The sequence below is a fragment of the Martes martes genome, assembly GCF_963455335.1.
Source record: "Martes martes genome assembly, chromosome: 7".
NCBI classification, from domain to species: domain Eukaryota; kingdom Metazoa; phylum Chordata; class Mammalia; order Carnivora; family Mustelidae; genus Martes; species Martes martes.
Window position 1 is genome coordinate 109766780 of NC_137894.1, and position 15504 is coordinate 109782283.

The following is a 15504-nucleotide window of genomic DNA, read 5'->3' on the forward strand; positions in this document are numbered from 1 at the left end:
AGCTGCAACTGACATTCATCTCCTCTTCCCAAGTTCAGATGTCAGCCTCTCATCATAGGAACTGTCGTGAGACCCTTCATGAGCTTGTAAGGAAGTTCCTGTTGTACTCTGTAGCTACATGACCAGCAGTATTTCGTCCTAATCCTTAGGAAGCCTCCTATAGTATACTTTCCTTGAAGGTTCATGCTGAAATGGCCAACTTTTCCCACTAGACCTTGAGTTTGTTAGACATTTAAAAATCTGATCACCAGTAAGGCATGAAATATGGAATATAATTAGCAGAAGCCTCAGTTGCAATGGCAATATTCTAGATTTGAGCCCTGTCTCTACCACTTCCTAACCATGTGACCTTAGGAAATTTGTCTGTTTTAGCTTCAGTTTTTTCCTCCTCTATAAGGTAGAGATAACAGGTTTTTTTTAAGCTTAAAGGCGAGGTTAGCACTCCGGACTCTGAAAGTTAAAGGAGAGAAAACCTGTAAACCAGCCTGGCATATAGTAGGTGCTCAATAAATGCCAGTGTCCTTCTTACCCAAACCACTCTCTCCCTTCCATTTGCTTTGGGAGAACTAGGACCCAGGCCTGAAGGATTTTATGAATTCATATAGCCAAGAGAAACAGAATAAACCCATGGGCTTAGGCACTGGGAAAAATTATTTAGTCTGACTTAAAAACCATTGGTCTGGGGGGAAAAAATCAACCCTTAGTCCGTAGGGTAAGTAAAAATGAAGAATGGGCTCCCCGTTGTAGTACCTGTTTTCTCTTTCCTTGAGTGATGCTTCACCTACTTTCATTAAATAGTGTCATGCCTAATGGGCTCACTGAAGACTCAGTGGGGACGCAGTAGTGTCTGTACTTGCAGTCTAGTTTTTATGTCTTTCTTCTGAAAACTTGGGACTTGATTCTTATGGGTGAGCGTTGCCTTGAACAGGGATATAATCTAAACTCCACAACTGCTAACTAAAACACAGGCTGGACACCCCCATTCCGAAAAGGGTCCTTGGCAGCAAGCTCCTTTCGGGAAGTCAGTCTAGCAAGAACCTAGGGACGGGGAGATGCCTTATGCCACACGGTTCAGTTCTGAAAGTCCGTGGCTGGTGGCTGGAACTGCCTGGGAGGGAGATGGAGATGTCATTATCTGCTCAGCCAGTTGCTTCTGCTCATTCCTGGAGGCCAAACCCATGGCTATCTTGATCTTGGTAGCAGCGCGTGTTTAGGAAGCTTAGAGATAAGCGGGGAAGGGCAGCATCACGGGTGATTGCCGAGTGACATCAGGAGCCATTTTATAGGGTCAGAGTGAAAGATTTTCTTCTGTTAGGCAGCCAGGTTCCCTTGGAGAAGCAGAGAGGCTAGACCAGACAGAGCCATCATTGGTGGTTGGGATAATGGCTTCTGCTTCCAGTCCTGCAAGTGTTTTGCTAAGAAACCCTGGATGGATTTCTTCAGGTGCCAAGTCAAAGTCAGGGACAGTTTAAAATCATCTGATGAGACATAACACAAAATTCCACTGATCTGCTTTTAATAAACTTCCCAGCAGGAAAAGTGGTTAGAAACAAGCCCCTGGTGGTCTTGGCCTGATGTTTCCTAGTTAAGCCTTGTTTCTGGGGAGACATTTGCAGGTGTCCTTACAGGCCAACTTGGCCTCTTCATCCTGTCAGCCCCAGAACCCATCTGAAACCCAGGAAGAGGTGACTGTCCGCTGTCAGGCTCTGAGCCGAGATCAGTGTTGGTTGCCCCGAAGGGGTCCAGCTCAAGTGCTCCGCTCTGCATCTGCAGCGGTGAGGGGAGGAGGTAACAGCCAGCGCACTGGACTGCCAGTGCCAAGAAGCCAAGAGATGGGACCTTCGCCTATAACTGCCTTTGCCTTGTCTGTGTCATCCTCAGCAATGGGTGACCAGCCGGCAGATGCGCTTCGAAGGTGGATTTCAGGGCCGCTGCAACAAGCTGGTGGACGGCTGCTACTCCTTCTGGCAGGCGGGGCTCCTGCCCCTGCTGCACCGCGCACTGCACGCTCAAGGTGAGCCTGGGCGGCTGTTGGTAGGGGGCAGGCTGCTGGCGGGGGCCCAGAGATGTCCCGCGGCTGCTCACCAAGTCAGGAGGCCAGCATGCTTTTTTAGGGGGGCAGAAACGAGCTCTGTCTGTCCTGGAGTGCGGGTGCCCGGTATGGGACCTCCTGCCTTAGGCATGCACAGAGCAGGACTCAATTCCAGGGTTCAGTTGCGTTACAGTGGCTGCTTCAGATTGACTGTGGCCAGGAGGTAGGTGTATGTCCTGGGCCCCGGGGTGACTGCCACCTCCACTGGGTGTGAAGCCACAGTTTCCAGGGCGGAGTTCTGCATCAGTCAGACTGGAACTGAAAACCCATGCATGCTGTGCACGTTGTGGTCACAACAGTAACCAAACAGGCACTTGCAGAAAGGGGCAGAGAAACAGAGCCTGTGCAGAAAAGATCCTGTGTCTGACCAGCTTTGTTGAGGCCGCCATTAGAAATGCCGCCATTAGAAATATCTTAAATTCATTGAAGTGTCCTAAATGCAAATTTGTCCTGCCCCTTCTCCACCTGGAGTGGAGAGACCTGTGTTCGTTTCTGTGGCACCTCAAATGGGACTGCCAAACCAAAGCACTCAGAGAGCAAGCGAAACTTCTGGGAGCCTTCCTTTAGGATGTCTTGAAATCTCAGGTTGCCTGCGGACTCCCAGATCATCTTTCTTATTAATTATATGTGAGAGCAGAGTGTTTCTGGGGAAACCAGTGGGAGAGGGGAAGTCATGGCTGCCCGGCTGGGTCCTGATCTATTCTTGGCGTGAGATCCCTTGGCCCAGAGGGAAGGTTTTCTTTGGACTTAGTAGTTGGGTACTTAGTTGCTCAAATGTGGAAGACGAGATTCTTTGCTACTGCCTTGCCATCCCCATGTGCCTTTTTATCTTCTTTGGCTCATCTTTCTGAGCCCCTTTTCTTTAGTTTCTTCATTTCATTTGAGTTGTGGCCACTTTGGATACAGACTTGAAGCAAGCACCACCTCTGTCCATCCTCCCCATTCTTCCAGTCGCAGTCTATCCTGAGATTCCTTGCCTGGGGCCCCTGGGGCATTAAGAATTATCATTCTCCCGACTTGAGCCTGCACTGTCTCTGGCTTGACCGCTGTAATAGAGAAGCCAAGAAATCCCTGAGAGTCCAATGTTCTCAAAGCAACAGTCGTCTGGGGTTTTAATGATTTCTTTATCTGGAACTGGTGAGGTGAAGCCCCTAGTAAAATGGGCAGCCTTTCACAGACTTACCCCTGGCCGGGAGGCGACACAATCTTGATGCTGTTGCAGGAGCATCCGGGAGAGCTGCTACAGGAGCGCCACCTGCCAGTATGGCGGGGGGGGGGGGGGTGGTGGTCCTGCTGACAGTTTGTTTATTGTAGCACCTGCTCTGGAGGCCTGATTACACTCAGAGCTTTGCCTGTGGAGGAGGTTGCCTGTGACTCTTGGGCCTTGCAGCTTTTTCGCTGCCTGAGAGAGGAGACCTGAGTTGGGCTTGAAGCTCACCCATGTCTCAGCAACAGTGAGGAAGGAAGAAGGGAAGTGTCTCGAGCAGGAGGCATGATACTGACATTGGGAGTCAAAAGGAGACGATGGGTAGAAAGATATTCATAATATACTAAGATCAAAGATTTCAAAGCAGCGTGTATATAATTCCATTTTTTTTTTTAAGAGAGAGAGAGAGTGCAAATGAGGGGCAGGGGGAGAGGGAAAGAGAGAATCTGAAGCAAGCTCCATACTAAGTAAGGAGCCTGATGCGGCACTCGAGCTCACGACCCTGAGATCATGACCTGAGCTGAAATCAAGAGTTGGATGCTTAACTGACTGAGCCAGCCGGGTGGCCCATAATTCTATTTTTAGTGAAGAGTTGACTCTAAAAAATTACTCGAAGGTATCTGGGTTGTGAAATGACAAGTGATACTTGTTTCCTTTCTTTGTTCTTTGTATCTTCTGATTTTCTGCAATTAATTTGTATTTCTTGCATAAAGAAAAGTTATTTTACCAAAGAATAGAAATTCTATAAGCAAAACAAGTAGCAAGGTGGGAAAAATTATTTACGACAAATGACAGAGGGCTAATTCCTTTGAGAGACTCTTACAAATCACTAAGAAATAGCTGACCCTCCCTGAAACCCAAGCAGAGGATCTGAACAGGGAGATTCAGCACAGGCAGGGAAGGAGCTCCTGGTGGTGTTGCTTTTGCTACTGCTCCCCCCTCCTGGCGGGCAGCCGAGACTTGCTCAAGTTGGGACTCGACAGAGTCCTTCACATGGATTTTCTCGTTTGAGCCTCAGAACAATGTCATGAAATAGGTAGTCTTGTCACCCCCGTTTTACAGAGGAGGAAACAAAGAACAATAAGGGTAAGTGACTTGTTCTCTGATACCGGATCGCTGCCTACACCGGTGTAGCTGCCACAGGTGCATAAACGGAACAAAAAGACATAGTGAAAGATGTGCAAATCAAATCAGTGAGACGCTGGTCGCTTTCACTGTCAGACTGCCAGAGATGAGAAAACATGGTGCCAGTGTTGGGGAGAGTGTGGGAAAACGGGCAGTTTTGCACTGTAAGTGTGCGTGTAAATAGCTGTATCAGTTTTTGGAGGGTCGTTTGGAGACTTGTTTAAATTACTTAAACCGGGCTAGTGCATGGTCAGGAATTTACCTACAGAGATATTAGCAAAGGAATGGCGAACAACCCAACCGCTCATGAAAAGGTTAATAGGGGCTAAGCAGTTAAGCGTATGCCTTTGGCTCAGGTCATGATGTTGGGTCCTGAGATCGAGGCCCTCACTGGGCTCCTTGCTCAGCAGGGAGTCTGCTTCTCCTTCTCCCTTCACTGCTCCTCGCCACTCGCTCTCTCTCTCTTTCTCCAACAAATAAAATCTTTTTTTTACAAAAAAGGTTAATAGTTAAATGTATTACGATTTCTCCATACCGTGGTTACATGCGATGGGCTCCTATAGAAAACTCTCCAGAACCCAACATGAAGTGTGAAAGGTTTGGTCTGTGTGCACATGGGCTGACAGCTCCACAGTTTTTCCTGGAGGCGAGCAAAACCCCTTTAACAATGGGCACCTTTGAGAGATGGATGGGAGTTGAAGGGAGGGAGACTCATGTACTGAAATTGTTTTTCTTCTGTACCATACCTGCTTTTTCCCTAACATGTTCATTCCTACTTTTATCTCAGCAAACAACCCAGTACACTTTTAAGGTGATGATCCTCTTGCTAGTTAAAGAGGTAACGAGGGGCCGAAGCCCGGCGGCACACATACCCAGTCCCACCTCCCTGGCTCCATGCAGGGTGCTGCTGTATGGGTGTAGAACACAGTGGTTGACTAGAAGAACAAATTATTAAGATTTTTAAAATATAAAATGCTGACCAAATTGGAGTTCTTTGGTTTCTATGGAGCCGTAGGAAACCGGCAGGCCCGTGAGCAGTTACCGGTGGCTTGAATGTTCTTGGAGGCATACCGCAGGCCTGTTTCTGTCCACCTGCGAAGTTGAGCTACATGTCTCTGTGCCTGTCAGTTTCTGTTTCGGAACACTTTTGGAAAGGAATCTTTGCGATGCAAAATGACATGGTGATGGGGATTCATAATGTGAGGGAGAGGTATGGAGGATTGAGAAGGCTGATTCCAAGCCTGTCAGCACCCTGTTGTCATGTCCGCCTTCGTCTGTGATTTTGTGTGCTGCCGTGCAAATTCCAGGACTCCAGGAAGCTCCTTGTTGGGCTTGTGAACTTTGAGCTTGCAGACTTCAGTAATACAGCATGTAATGGACCTACTCTGTAACCTGTCTAATAGTAAACATAGCAGTTTCTTTTCAGATTCCAATTTTAGTGATAGGTTAGCACTTACCTTAATATAATAGTCTTTACTTCTTATAGGATATAGAATAAAGGTGTATTTTGTACAGATGCTTAGTGCAGTTATTCTGAACTTTAATGCATTTGCTTTTAAAAAAATAAGAGCTTTCTTGAGATATAATTCACATAACCATATAATTCACTTATTTAATATATACAATTCAGTGGTGTTTAGTGGCATCACAAGAGTCGTGCAGCCATGACCATAATCAGTTTTAGAATTTTCATCACCTCCCCAAAGTCCCTGTAGCTATTAAATATGCTTCTTTAAAGAAGAAATCACAAAGGAAAAATCAACAGTATGATTATAGCGTAGAAAAATGTATGCCTCTAGTGTTAAATGGAAAACACAAAATACAAAATTATAATAACTACACAGAAAAATGCATAGAAACAAAAAAAGACTGAAAAAGAAAAATTAGCTTTTAATTGCTATTTACAGACTGATTGCTATCTTTATAGTAGCCCAGGGATCAAAGTATAAAATTAACCAAGGATTGAATGCATATGTGTAGTTTTTAAAAACCAGTTCCCATGTAAGTGCTTCTGGAAACTCCCTTCTGTTGGCAGTCTGTCTCTCCTCCCCACCTGATAACTGTACGGCGCACAGAATTCTCTGACCATACAGATTGAGCTTCAGAGTGTAGAAGCCTGGTTGCTTGTTCCTAGTTTAGTATTATTACAAGAATTGCCAGTTTCTGCTTCTGCTACCATATTAGATGACGCAAGAATCCTGGCACTTACTAGTAATGCTGCTTAGGAAAAGTTTTTGAGCCAAGAGAAAAGTTGGAGGACGCCCTTTGGAGATAGATGAAGTTCAGGCTTAGAAAAGAGAAGGAACAGACGTCACCCCTGTTGAGAGTTCTCTTAGCCAGTTAGAGTCGGAGATGTGCTAGAGGAAGTGTCTTAAGAAGCCCAGAGTAGTTTAGGGCGCCTGGCTGGTGCAGTTGGCTAAGTGTCCCAACTCTTGGTTTTGGCTCAGGTTGTGATCTCAGGGTTGTTGGATCAAGCCCCGTGTCGGCCTCCACAGTCAGCACAGAGTTTGCTTGGGACTTTCTCTCCTCCCTCTGACCCTCCTCCCCCCCAAATAAAGAAAATCTTGAAAAAAGAAGAGTAGGGACTTGTGGACTGAGTCAGGGGGCAGTATCAGTGTCGATCTGGAAAGCAGAAGCAGCTGGCTCACACCTTCACGGATGTGGTCTCAGACTGGCATCCACTCTGTGCTGCTGCTCTGACTGGAGTCAAAGGTCAGGAGAAGAGACATATCATGGGACTTGGGTGAAGGTGTTGAGTGTCCTGAGAATGCAATTTTCAGAATTCGTCCAGGAAGAACAGAGGGAAAACTTGACTGTCCCCAGTGGGTAATAAAGTAAAAAGACTGTCCTTGACGCTGGCGGTGTCCCGGGCCTGGGCCCGTGCTGATCCTCTGCCTTTCTGCAGGCGACCCTGCCCTCAGCATGAGCCACTGGATGTTCCATCAGCAGGCCCTGCAGGAATACATCCTCATGTGCTGCCAGTGCCCCGCGGGGGGGCTTCTGGATAAACCTGGCAAGTGAGTGCCTTCTCTCAGGGGAGGGGGCCATGGGGAAGGGAGGGAGGTTGTGTCACTCAGGCCTACCCAGGGCTCTGCAGAGGGCAGCAGCTGCTGATCTTTAAGAGTCCGGTGTGCGGGGGGTGAGGTGGGGGGAGTCCCTTTCCATCCAGCTGCTTAGTCGTGGTGGCGCACCCCCTTCCAGTGCCATCTTGACACCCTCAGTGGCCATCCTTTCCCCATGCTTACATGCATCCGCACCCCCCCACAGGTAAGTCATACAGATTGCTGGTGCTTACCTTTTCTTTCCTCCCCCACTTTTTTTTTTTTTTTAAACTAAACTGATCTAAATAGAACAGGATACAGGATTTTAAAACCCTTGAGTGTCGTAAACAGAAATTATAATCACCACAACTATTGCCACATACACTGGATATCTTTAGGCGCCACAGTCAAAGCAAAGGGAAATCAGATAAATCCTGTCCCTATGGCTACTGGGCTTGGACACACCCTGCCCTTGCTGACACGCTGGGGAAGGCCCAGCTCTGGGTGGGTCTCGAGCAGTTGATCAGGAAGAACGTGGCCCGTTTCCAGGCATTTTGGTAGTCTTTCGGAGAAGTATATTAACTTAGCACCAGCACCACCCTGGAGAGCCTTTTCCAGAAGACCAGAGGGAAGAAGAAGAGGAGGGACCCTAGAGGGGCCAAGCCCACAGGGACAGTTCCCGCTGTGGGCCAGGGCAGAAGGATGGGGCTTTGAGAAAGGCCGCCGGGTGGCAGTGGGACGTGGAGCTGCGTCCTGGGTCTGGATCTGTTGTGGGAGGCTGCGCCTGCCGGGATCTGCGGGGAGCAGAGGAGCCCCCGCTCAGAGTGCTCGTCCTCACCTTGTCCTTGCAGGTCTCGGGACTTCTACCACACCTGCTACTGCCTGAGTGGCCTGTCCATAGCCCAGCACTTCGGCAGTGGAGCCATGTTGCACGATGTGGTCTTGGGAGTGCCGGAAAATGCCCTGGTAAGGCGGGATGGGGGATTTGACACCTCTTCTCCACAGGGTCCCCAGGACGGGGCTTACCAAGAGGGCAGAGCAGCCGCTTTTGCCGTGCAGAACCCTCTGCGCATATCCTGTGCGCGGGCCTTGAGAGCACACTGTCCCCTCCAGACTCTCCTGGATTCACACCTTCCCAGAGGAGCTTGTGACTGAGGAGGAAACTACCAAAAGGCAAACTCAGGCTTCCAGGTCGGGGGGTGGGGTCCAGTCTGCCACAGAGGATCTGTGCCTTTACCCCCTGCTTCAGGACCCAAACCTCTTAACCGTTAGTTCCTCCAAGAGAGCTGCTCAGAGGCAGTAAGTTTCTGGAATCTGCAGCCACGCAGCACTGGTGCATGGCCTGCTGTCTTCTGGAGCCCTCAGCTGGCATAGCGGCTCTCCCGAGAAGCTTCCAGACTACCTCTAAACGAGGTCTCCGAAATGCGCCTCCACGGTGCCCTGTTTGTGCCCTCCCCAACACCCAGCACAATTTGTAATGTGTGTGTTTAACTCATTTTTGTCTGCTGCCCCCCAAAACTGTCAGCCCCACGAGGGCCGGATGTTCAGCCCGCCTCCAGCCCTAGAGCAGCCCAGCTGCAATGAAACACCCCTGAGCCCAGACCTGAGCCTGGGAGGTGACTCCAGCTTACAGTGTCCACAGCTGACAAATAATGGGGTCCGTGCAGACGGTCACAAAATAGCTCCCATAGAAGGAACACAGATGGCCAGGAGATGGATGGAAAGACACTCAGCCTCACTGATAAGCAGAGCAAATCAGAATAACCACCACTCAGCTTTTTCAAGTCTTAACAGTTTTTTCCTATATTTGCCTCCCACACAACCCCTTTGTCTGGCCACCCACCTCCCCAGCATCACTTCGTCCTCAGTTTGACACTTGTCATGCCTGCTGGTGTCGTTGTGCCAGTCTCCGTCAACAACACAGAGAGGGTGTGCTTTCATGCCTTTTAGAGCACCATCTGCCACCCGTGTCCCATGCGCTGCTTCTCTTGCCGACCCTGTGCTTGGACATTTATCTGCCTTCATGTGCTGCTCTGGTGTATCCATTGTAACAACTCTGCGGTATTCCTGGGTGCAAACAGGACTGCAGTTTTCCTTCTTCTGTTGCTTAACATCAAGATGGTTTCAGTTCGTGCTGTTGCAGACAGACTCGCCGTGTACTTTCTTGTGTTAGTTTCTCTAGGGGAGACTTGCTGGGTTGAAGAGAACACACGCTTCACCTTCACTAGACAGCGCCTCCCGCCCCCTCGGGGTTGTTACACTTGACGCTCACGGAGAACTCAGGGGAGTCGCGCTGTAGTCCAACTTTTCCGTTCTGCCATTTGATACATGGGAAGTGGTACCTCGGTTTTATTTCTGCGTTTCCCTGATTACTAGTAAGCTTGAGCATCTTTACAGATGCTCATTGACCATTCGTGTTGTATCTTCCGTGACTTGGCTGCCAGCTGCTTGCTTTCTTGTTGATTTGTGATTTTAATTGTTTGCCCTTTTCTCATACATTTGTTGGAGTTCTCTGTGTGTTGATAGTAATCCTCTGTTGGTGGTGTGTATGTAGAGAGTCTCTTCCAGTTCGTGACTTGTCTTTTCACTTTTCGTGTTTTTTTTTCTTGCTCTTGAAAAGGAGATTTTTAATTCTATAGTGAACAATTTTATTGCCTTTTTGGTTTTTGAGGGTGTGGAGGGGAGGGATACCTAAGAAATCTTTCCCTACCCTGAGGTCATACATATATTTTCTTCAAACAGTCTAAAGTTTTGCTTTTCCCTCTGGATTTTTAATTTTCTTGGAATTGATTTTTGTCTGTTGGATGTAATTTTCTCTTTTTCCCATGTGGATGAACAGTTGACCAGCCCCACTACTAACTGAAGTTTACAACTCTCCTACTGATGTGTGTCCCATGTACGTCACGTACTCGAGTTTCTGTATCCGAGGTGACTCTTTTCTGTTCCTTTGGTCTGTTTGCCTTACTGCACTATCTTTAGCAAATCTTAAATGCAGGTAGGCAAGTCCCATCCACTTTGTTCTTTTTACTGGAAATTGCCTTCCTATTCTTTGCTTTTTGCTTTTTCCTGTGGGTTTTAGGATCAGCTTATCAAGTCCCACAAAAAACTATAATGGAATTTTTATGGGAATTTGCATTGGACTTAAGATTAATGGGAGAGAACTGACTTCTGAGGCTTTCCATTTGTGAACACGATTTTCCAGATTATTTTACACATCCTTCAGTGGTGTTTTATCATTTTCTCCATAAAAGACTACCACATCTTTTGTTAGACTTATGCCTAGGAAATTTATAGCTTTTGTGTCTGTTGTGATTGGATTTTTCTTCCATTATATTTTGTAACTGATTGTTACTAAAGCACAGAAATGATATTTGTATTTTAATTTTGTATCTAGCCACCTTGCTAAACTTACTTAGTAGTTGTAATAGTTTGTAGAATCTCTTGGATTTTCAACTTAGAATGTGGTGTTATTTTAAAATGAGGACAGTTTTGCCTTTTTCTTTCTGGTTCTTTTTTTTTTTTTTTTAAGATATTTATTAGATGCAAGTAGGAGGAGAGTACAAGTAGGGGGAAGGGCACAAGAAGAGGAAGAGAGAAAATTCTCAAGTAGACTCTGACATGGGGCTCAGTCTCATGACCCTGAAATCACAACTTGAGCTGAAACCAAGAGTTGGACATTCAAGCAACTGAGCCACCCAGGCACCCCTTTCTTTCTGATTCTTAAGAGTTTTATTTCTTTTTCCTGCCTTGAGATACTGGCTAAGGTCCCCATAGAGTGCTGACTGGAGACAGTCATAGGGGGTGCTCCTATCTTGCTTCTGGTTGTAATGGGAAGGTGTTTATAATTTCACCATTATGTAGGATCCTTACTGTTTTGTTTTTTTTTAAGATTTTATTTATTTATTTGAGAGAGAGAGAGCACAAGCAGAGGGATGGGCAGAGGGAAAGGGAGGCTCTCTGCTGAGCAGGCAGCCTGATGTGGGGTTGGACCCCAGGACCCTGGGATAGTGACCTGAGCCGAAGGCAGACCTTAATGACTGAGCCACCCAGGCACCCCTGAGGGTTTTGATAAATACTACCTATCTGGTTAAGGATGTTACTTACCTTCTCTTCCTGGTTTGCTAGGTTGTTGTTTTGTTTCAATCATAATCTAATATTAAATTTTATTGAGTGCTTTTTCTGCAACTGATTTCTCCTTTAATCAAATATGCTATTGTTAATAAATGTTCTGATGATAACCTTACATTCCCAGGATCAGCCCTTCTTGGTCATAGGACAGTGTGTGTGTGTGTGTGTGTGTGTGTGTGTGTGTGTATTTAATACATTGCTAGATTCAGTTTGCTAGTATTTTTTTGGCCAGTATTTTTATTTAGGATTTTTTGCATGATACTCAAAAGAAAAACTGATCTAAAAATTTTGTTTTATTATATTGCTTTTTCCAGTTTATATTTCAGGATAATATCATAGCCTCATAAAATTAGATGGGTATCTTCTCTCCCTGTCACGCCCCCACCTTTTTTTTTTTAAGTCTTTGAGAACACTTGTACAGGTTAGAGATGATCTGTTTCTTGTAGGTTGATAGCACTTGCTTGAAGAGCCATCTAGGCCTGGTATCCTGGAGTAAGAATGATGGTAACAGAATAAGCAGTTGTTTTATTGATATAATTTATTCATATGTTTTAAAGAACTTCTTGAGTAAATTTTTAAAATTATATTGCTCTATAGAGTTATTGAGTTTATCTGTACTTTCATATGTTTTGGCATAAAATCGGTAATAGTATTCTCTCTTAAAAGTTTTAAAACCTCGGGGCACATGGGTACTCAGTCATTGAGCATCGAACTTTTTGATTTGGGCTCAGGTCATGATCTCGGGTGATGGGATCAAGCCCTGTGAGGGGCTCTGGACTCAAGGTGGAGTCTGCTTCGGATTCTTTCCCTTTCCTTCTTCCCTGCCCCACTCACTCTCGCTCTCTCTCTAAAATAAACAAGTAAAACGTTAAAAAAAAAAAAAAAGCTTTTAAACCTCTCCTGCAGTTCTGTTCCTTTCTTCATTCTCCCCAAATGGAAGAGTCCTGAATACTGGCCCCCAGTTGTACTCTGTCTTAGACCCAAAGTTTCTGTTGGGTTTCTGTGAGGGATTGGAATAATATGAAAGAATTTAAATATGGCCTGACACATTTACTGCATCATAGGGTTGTGTTCCTTTTCCAGTATTACAAATGTAAATACAGGTGATTGTTTTAATAATTGGAATATACATAAAAGTACAATTAAGAAAATTTAAAACAATCACATCACTATTCCTATTTGGGTGTATGTCCGACTTCTGCCTATAAATCACATCTATGAACACATTTTCAAAAAGCTTAGGATAACGTGCATACCGTTTTCCTCCATAAACATTTGCCCATAATTACATATTTTGAAAGCATGTTTTTAAATGGCTACATAATAGTGCTTTGTGTCCCACGTAGTGTTCAATGTTTTTACCAATACCTTGTTGTTGGACATCAGGGCCTTGTGGGTGGACCTCCCTGGGTGTCTCTGATGAGTCCTCCTTCTGATAAATGCTTACAAGTGCATTGAATTTAACGGCTTCAAGGCCGTGCCCATTCCCAGGGACCACTGGGGCTGTTAACTGGCCTCTGTCCTTCTCTTCGCAGCAGCCCACTCACCCTGTGTACAATATCGGACCAGATAAGGTGATCCAGGCCACCATGCACTTTCTGCAGAAGCCAGTCCCCGGCTTTGAAGAGCGAGAGGACGAGGCACCAGCACAGCCTGCCACCGCCTAGAAGACAAGGCTCCCATGGCTCTCTGCTCACCCACCTCCCCGGTCAGACCAAGGTGTATACATTTTGATACGTACCACATTCTGTGCTGCATAAGCCTTGGCCACTATGGGGCTGTGGTCCTTTGTCCTTTCCTGTCAAACAAAACAAAACTGATGGCTCTGGGTTTGGAGAACATAGTGGCGTGGTTTTTTAAAAAGTCTTTCCACCTCTGTCAAACCAAAAATCTGAGCCCGTGTGGCACCTGAACCTGGCTCTGGCCTGGCCTGGGTTGTTGGGGAGCGATGTGCCCTGGGCAGAAGCAGCCCTCGTCACCCAGCAGCTCTCCAGCCTGGACAGTGGTACTGAAACGAACGGCATCTATGAGTCACTGCTGCCCACCCCCCCCCACCCCCCCCGTCCCCGTACACCACCCTTAAGTCACCAGGAAGGTGCTGTCCTGCGGGTGGAAATAAATGCTCTGTGCCAAGGGGGAGGGGGAGCTTTGGTCCCATCAGACTGAATTCTCTAGAAAAAATCATGGTGGGACTTCACTACGAGATGCCCAAGGCTGCAGGGGAAGGGAGCCGGGGGTGGGGGAGAAAGGTCTCCTTGGGTTGTGAGCTCCTGCCCCTCTGCCTGGAGAACCGAGCCACACTCTCCCCAGGGCCCCCAAAGGGTGCGCAGGCACTTTGCTTCAGCCACCCAGGCGGTGACTTCGACCCAGGAAGCCAATTATGAGTGGAAATGAACCTCTAGCTTGGTTCTGCGCCCAAGAAAGCAGCCCCAGTGTGCACCCCTCCCCCACCCCATCATGTGAAAACCCCTCTCCGTGGCCCTTCTGCGTGTTTCCATCTCCCGTCAGACTCCCAGCCTGGCCCCCTCAGAGATAGTGTTGTCTTCTCTCATCCCGAGTATTAATGCTACTAAGTCTTTCACCTTAATTTGACTCAGGATTTATTCACGTCCTGCCCACTCTGGGCTCCCAGACATAAAATGAAGTGCTCGGTGGGCCGGAGCCGCGGAACCCTGGCTGAGGCAGGGCGGGGGGCCGCCCCATGTGCTCAGCCTGTCCTGGCCTCTGCGGCTCACAGGGAACCCTTTCTCAGTCAGCGGGGTGTCGAGCTGGGCCATCTGTCCACTGCTGCAGTCCCAGAAAACTCCGTGTGGCTGACCTGGCCTTCGTAAGCAGCCGTGGACTGCGGGCCGACAGGCGCTCAGAGATGCAGCATGAGGCCCCTCTCAAAAACTCTGCCCTTTGCTGCCTCTAATTCCCTATTGCTTTGGCGGATTGGGCTATGTATTACCTCCTTGAAATAATAAAAGAATGACCTTTTCAATGATGTCTCTCATTTGTGACTGGTACCAAGAAAATTCCCTCAGAACGTCCAGTGTTGGGAGTTACTGAAGGCTGTGCGCGGATCGCCAGTCTCCTGTGTGCAGGGTTCCAGACCCTGTGTGTGAGCAAAGACAGGCGTCTGGCTTGGGCTCCACCTTGAGACACGTCCTCCAGCCGAGGCCACAGTGGACCTAACGCATGGCGGGAGAAGCTGCCTTTCCCGAGCTTCCCAGAGCAATTCAGTTTACTCCCCAGCACTCCTTACACCATGTCTCATGGTCTGTCTGTGTCTGTCTCCTCCCTCTGACTCTGGGCAGGGGCTGTGCTCCCAGTCCTAAGGCAAGCACTCAGCCACAGGTGGGGGTGGTCGTCCTGACCAGAGGCAGGGGGCTGCCACAGGAACACGAACAGGCCAGAGTCCTGCGGTCACCTGGCTTTCCTCCAGGGGTGAGGAGAGGGTGTCCTCCTCTTGGAATATAATCCCTGTCCCTGTGCTGTCATTGCCCTGGTAACAGCTTGGGCTACAAAGCAGTGTGGGGAGAGGCATGCTGGCCATCACCTTAAGGAAAGGTCAAACCCTCACCTGCCTGGAGCCTCACATGGTATTAGGGGTTGGGTTGCAGTAATGGGTGTGGTTAAGAGACGGAAGGGATTGCTCGGGTGTGAGCTGGCTTTATGACACCCAGGCCGGAGGGTGTGTGCTGGCCTAGGGGTAGGTGAAGTGTGCCTTCCAGAGAAGAGAGGGTCCTTTGCTGGGACTCTTATCTCTGGGCTTTACACTGGCATAATCACGAGACTCCCTTCCTGCTCCCAGTTGGGTCTGGAGGATTTCCTGACTGACAGCATTCAAGTGAGTGCTGGACAGAAATTCTCAAATGTATCATGTGGCTCCTTAAGTAGAAGGCACTGCTGTTGCATTCAACGTGGGG

General features: G+C 47.7%; 1 protein-coding gene across 1 annotated transcript in view; it reads left to right on the top strand.

Moving 5' to 3' along the window:
• FNTB (farnesyltransferase, CAAX box, subunit beta) overlaps nucleotides 1–14575 on the top strand; it is a 64212-nt gene extending 49637 nt beyond the window's left edge. The window contains exons 9-12 of the mRNA XM_080807741.1: nucleotides 1882–2014; nucleotides 7330–7441; nucleotides 8317–8431; nucleotides 13129–14575. Coding sequence (XP_080663867.1) covers nucleotides 1882–2014; nucleotides 7330–7441; nucleotides 8317–8431; nucleotides 13129–13260 — 492 coding nt within the window. The 3' untranslated portion in view covers nucleotides 13261–14575. The remainder of the gene's footprint in view (nucleotides 1–1881; nucleotides 2015–7329; nucleotides 7442–8316; nucleotides 8432–13128) is intronic.
• The last annotated feature ends 929 nt before the right edge of the window (nucleotides 14576–15504 follow it).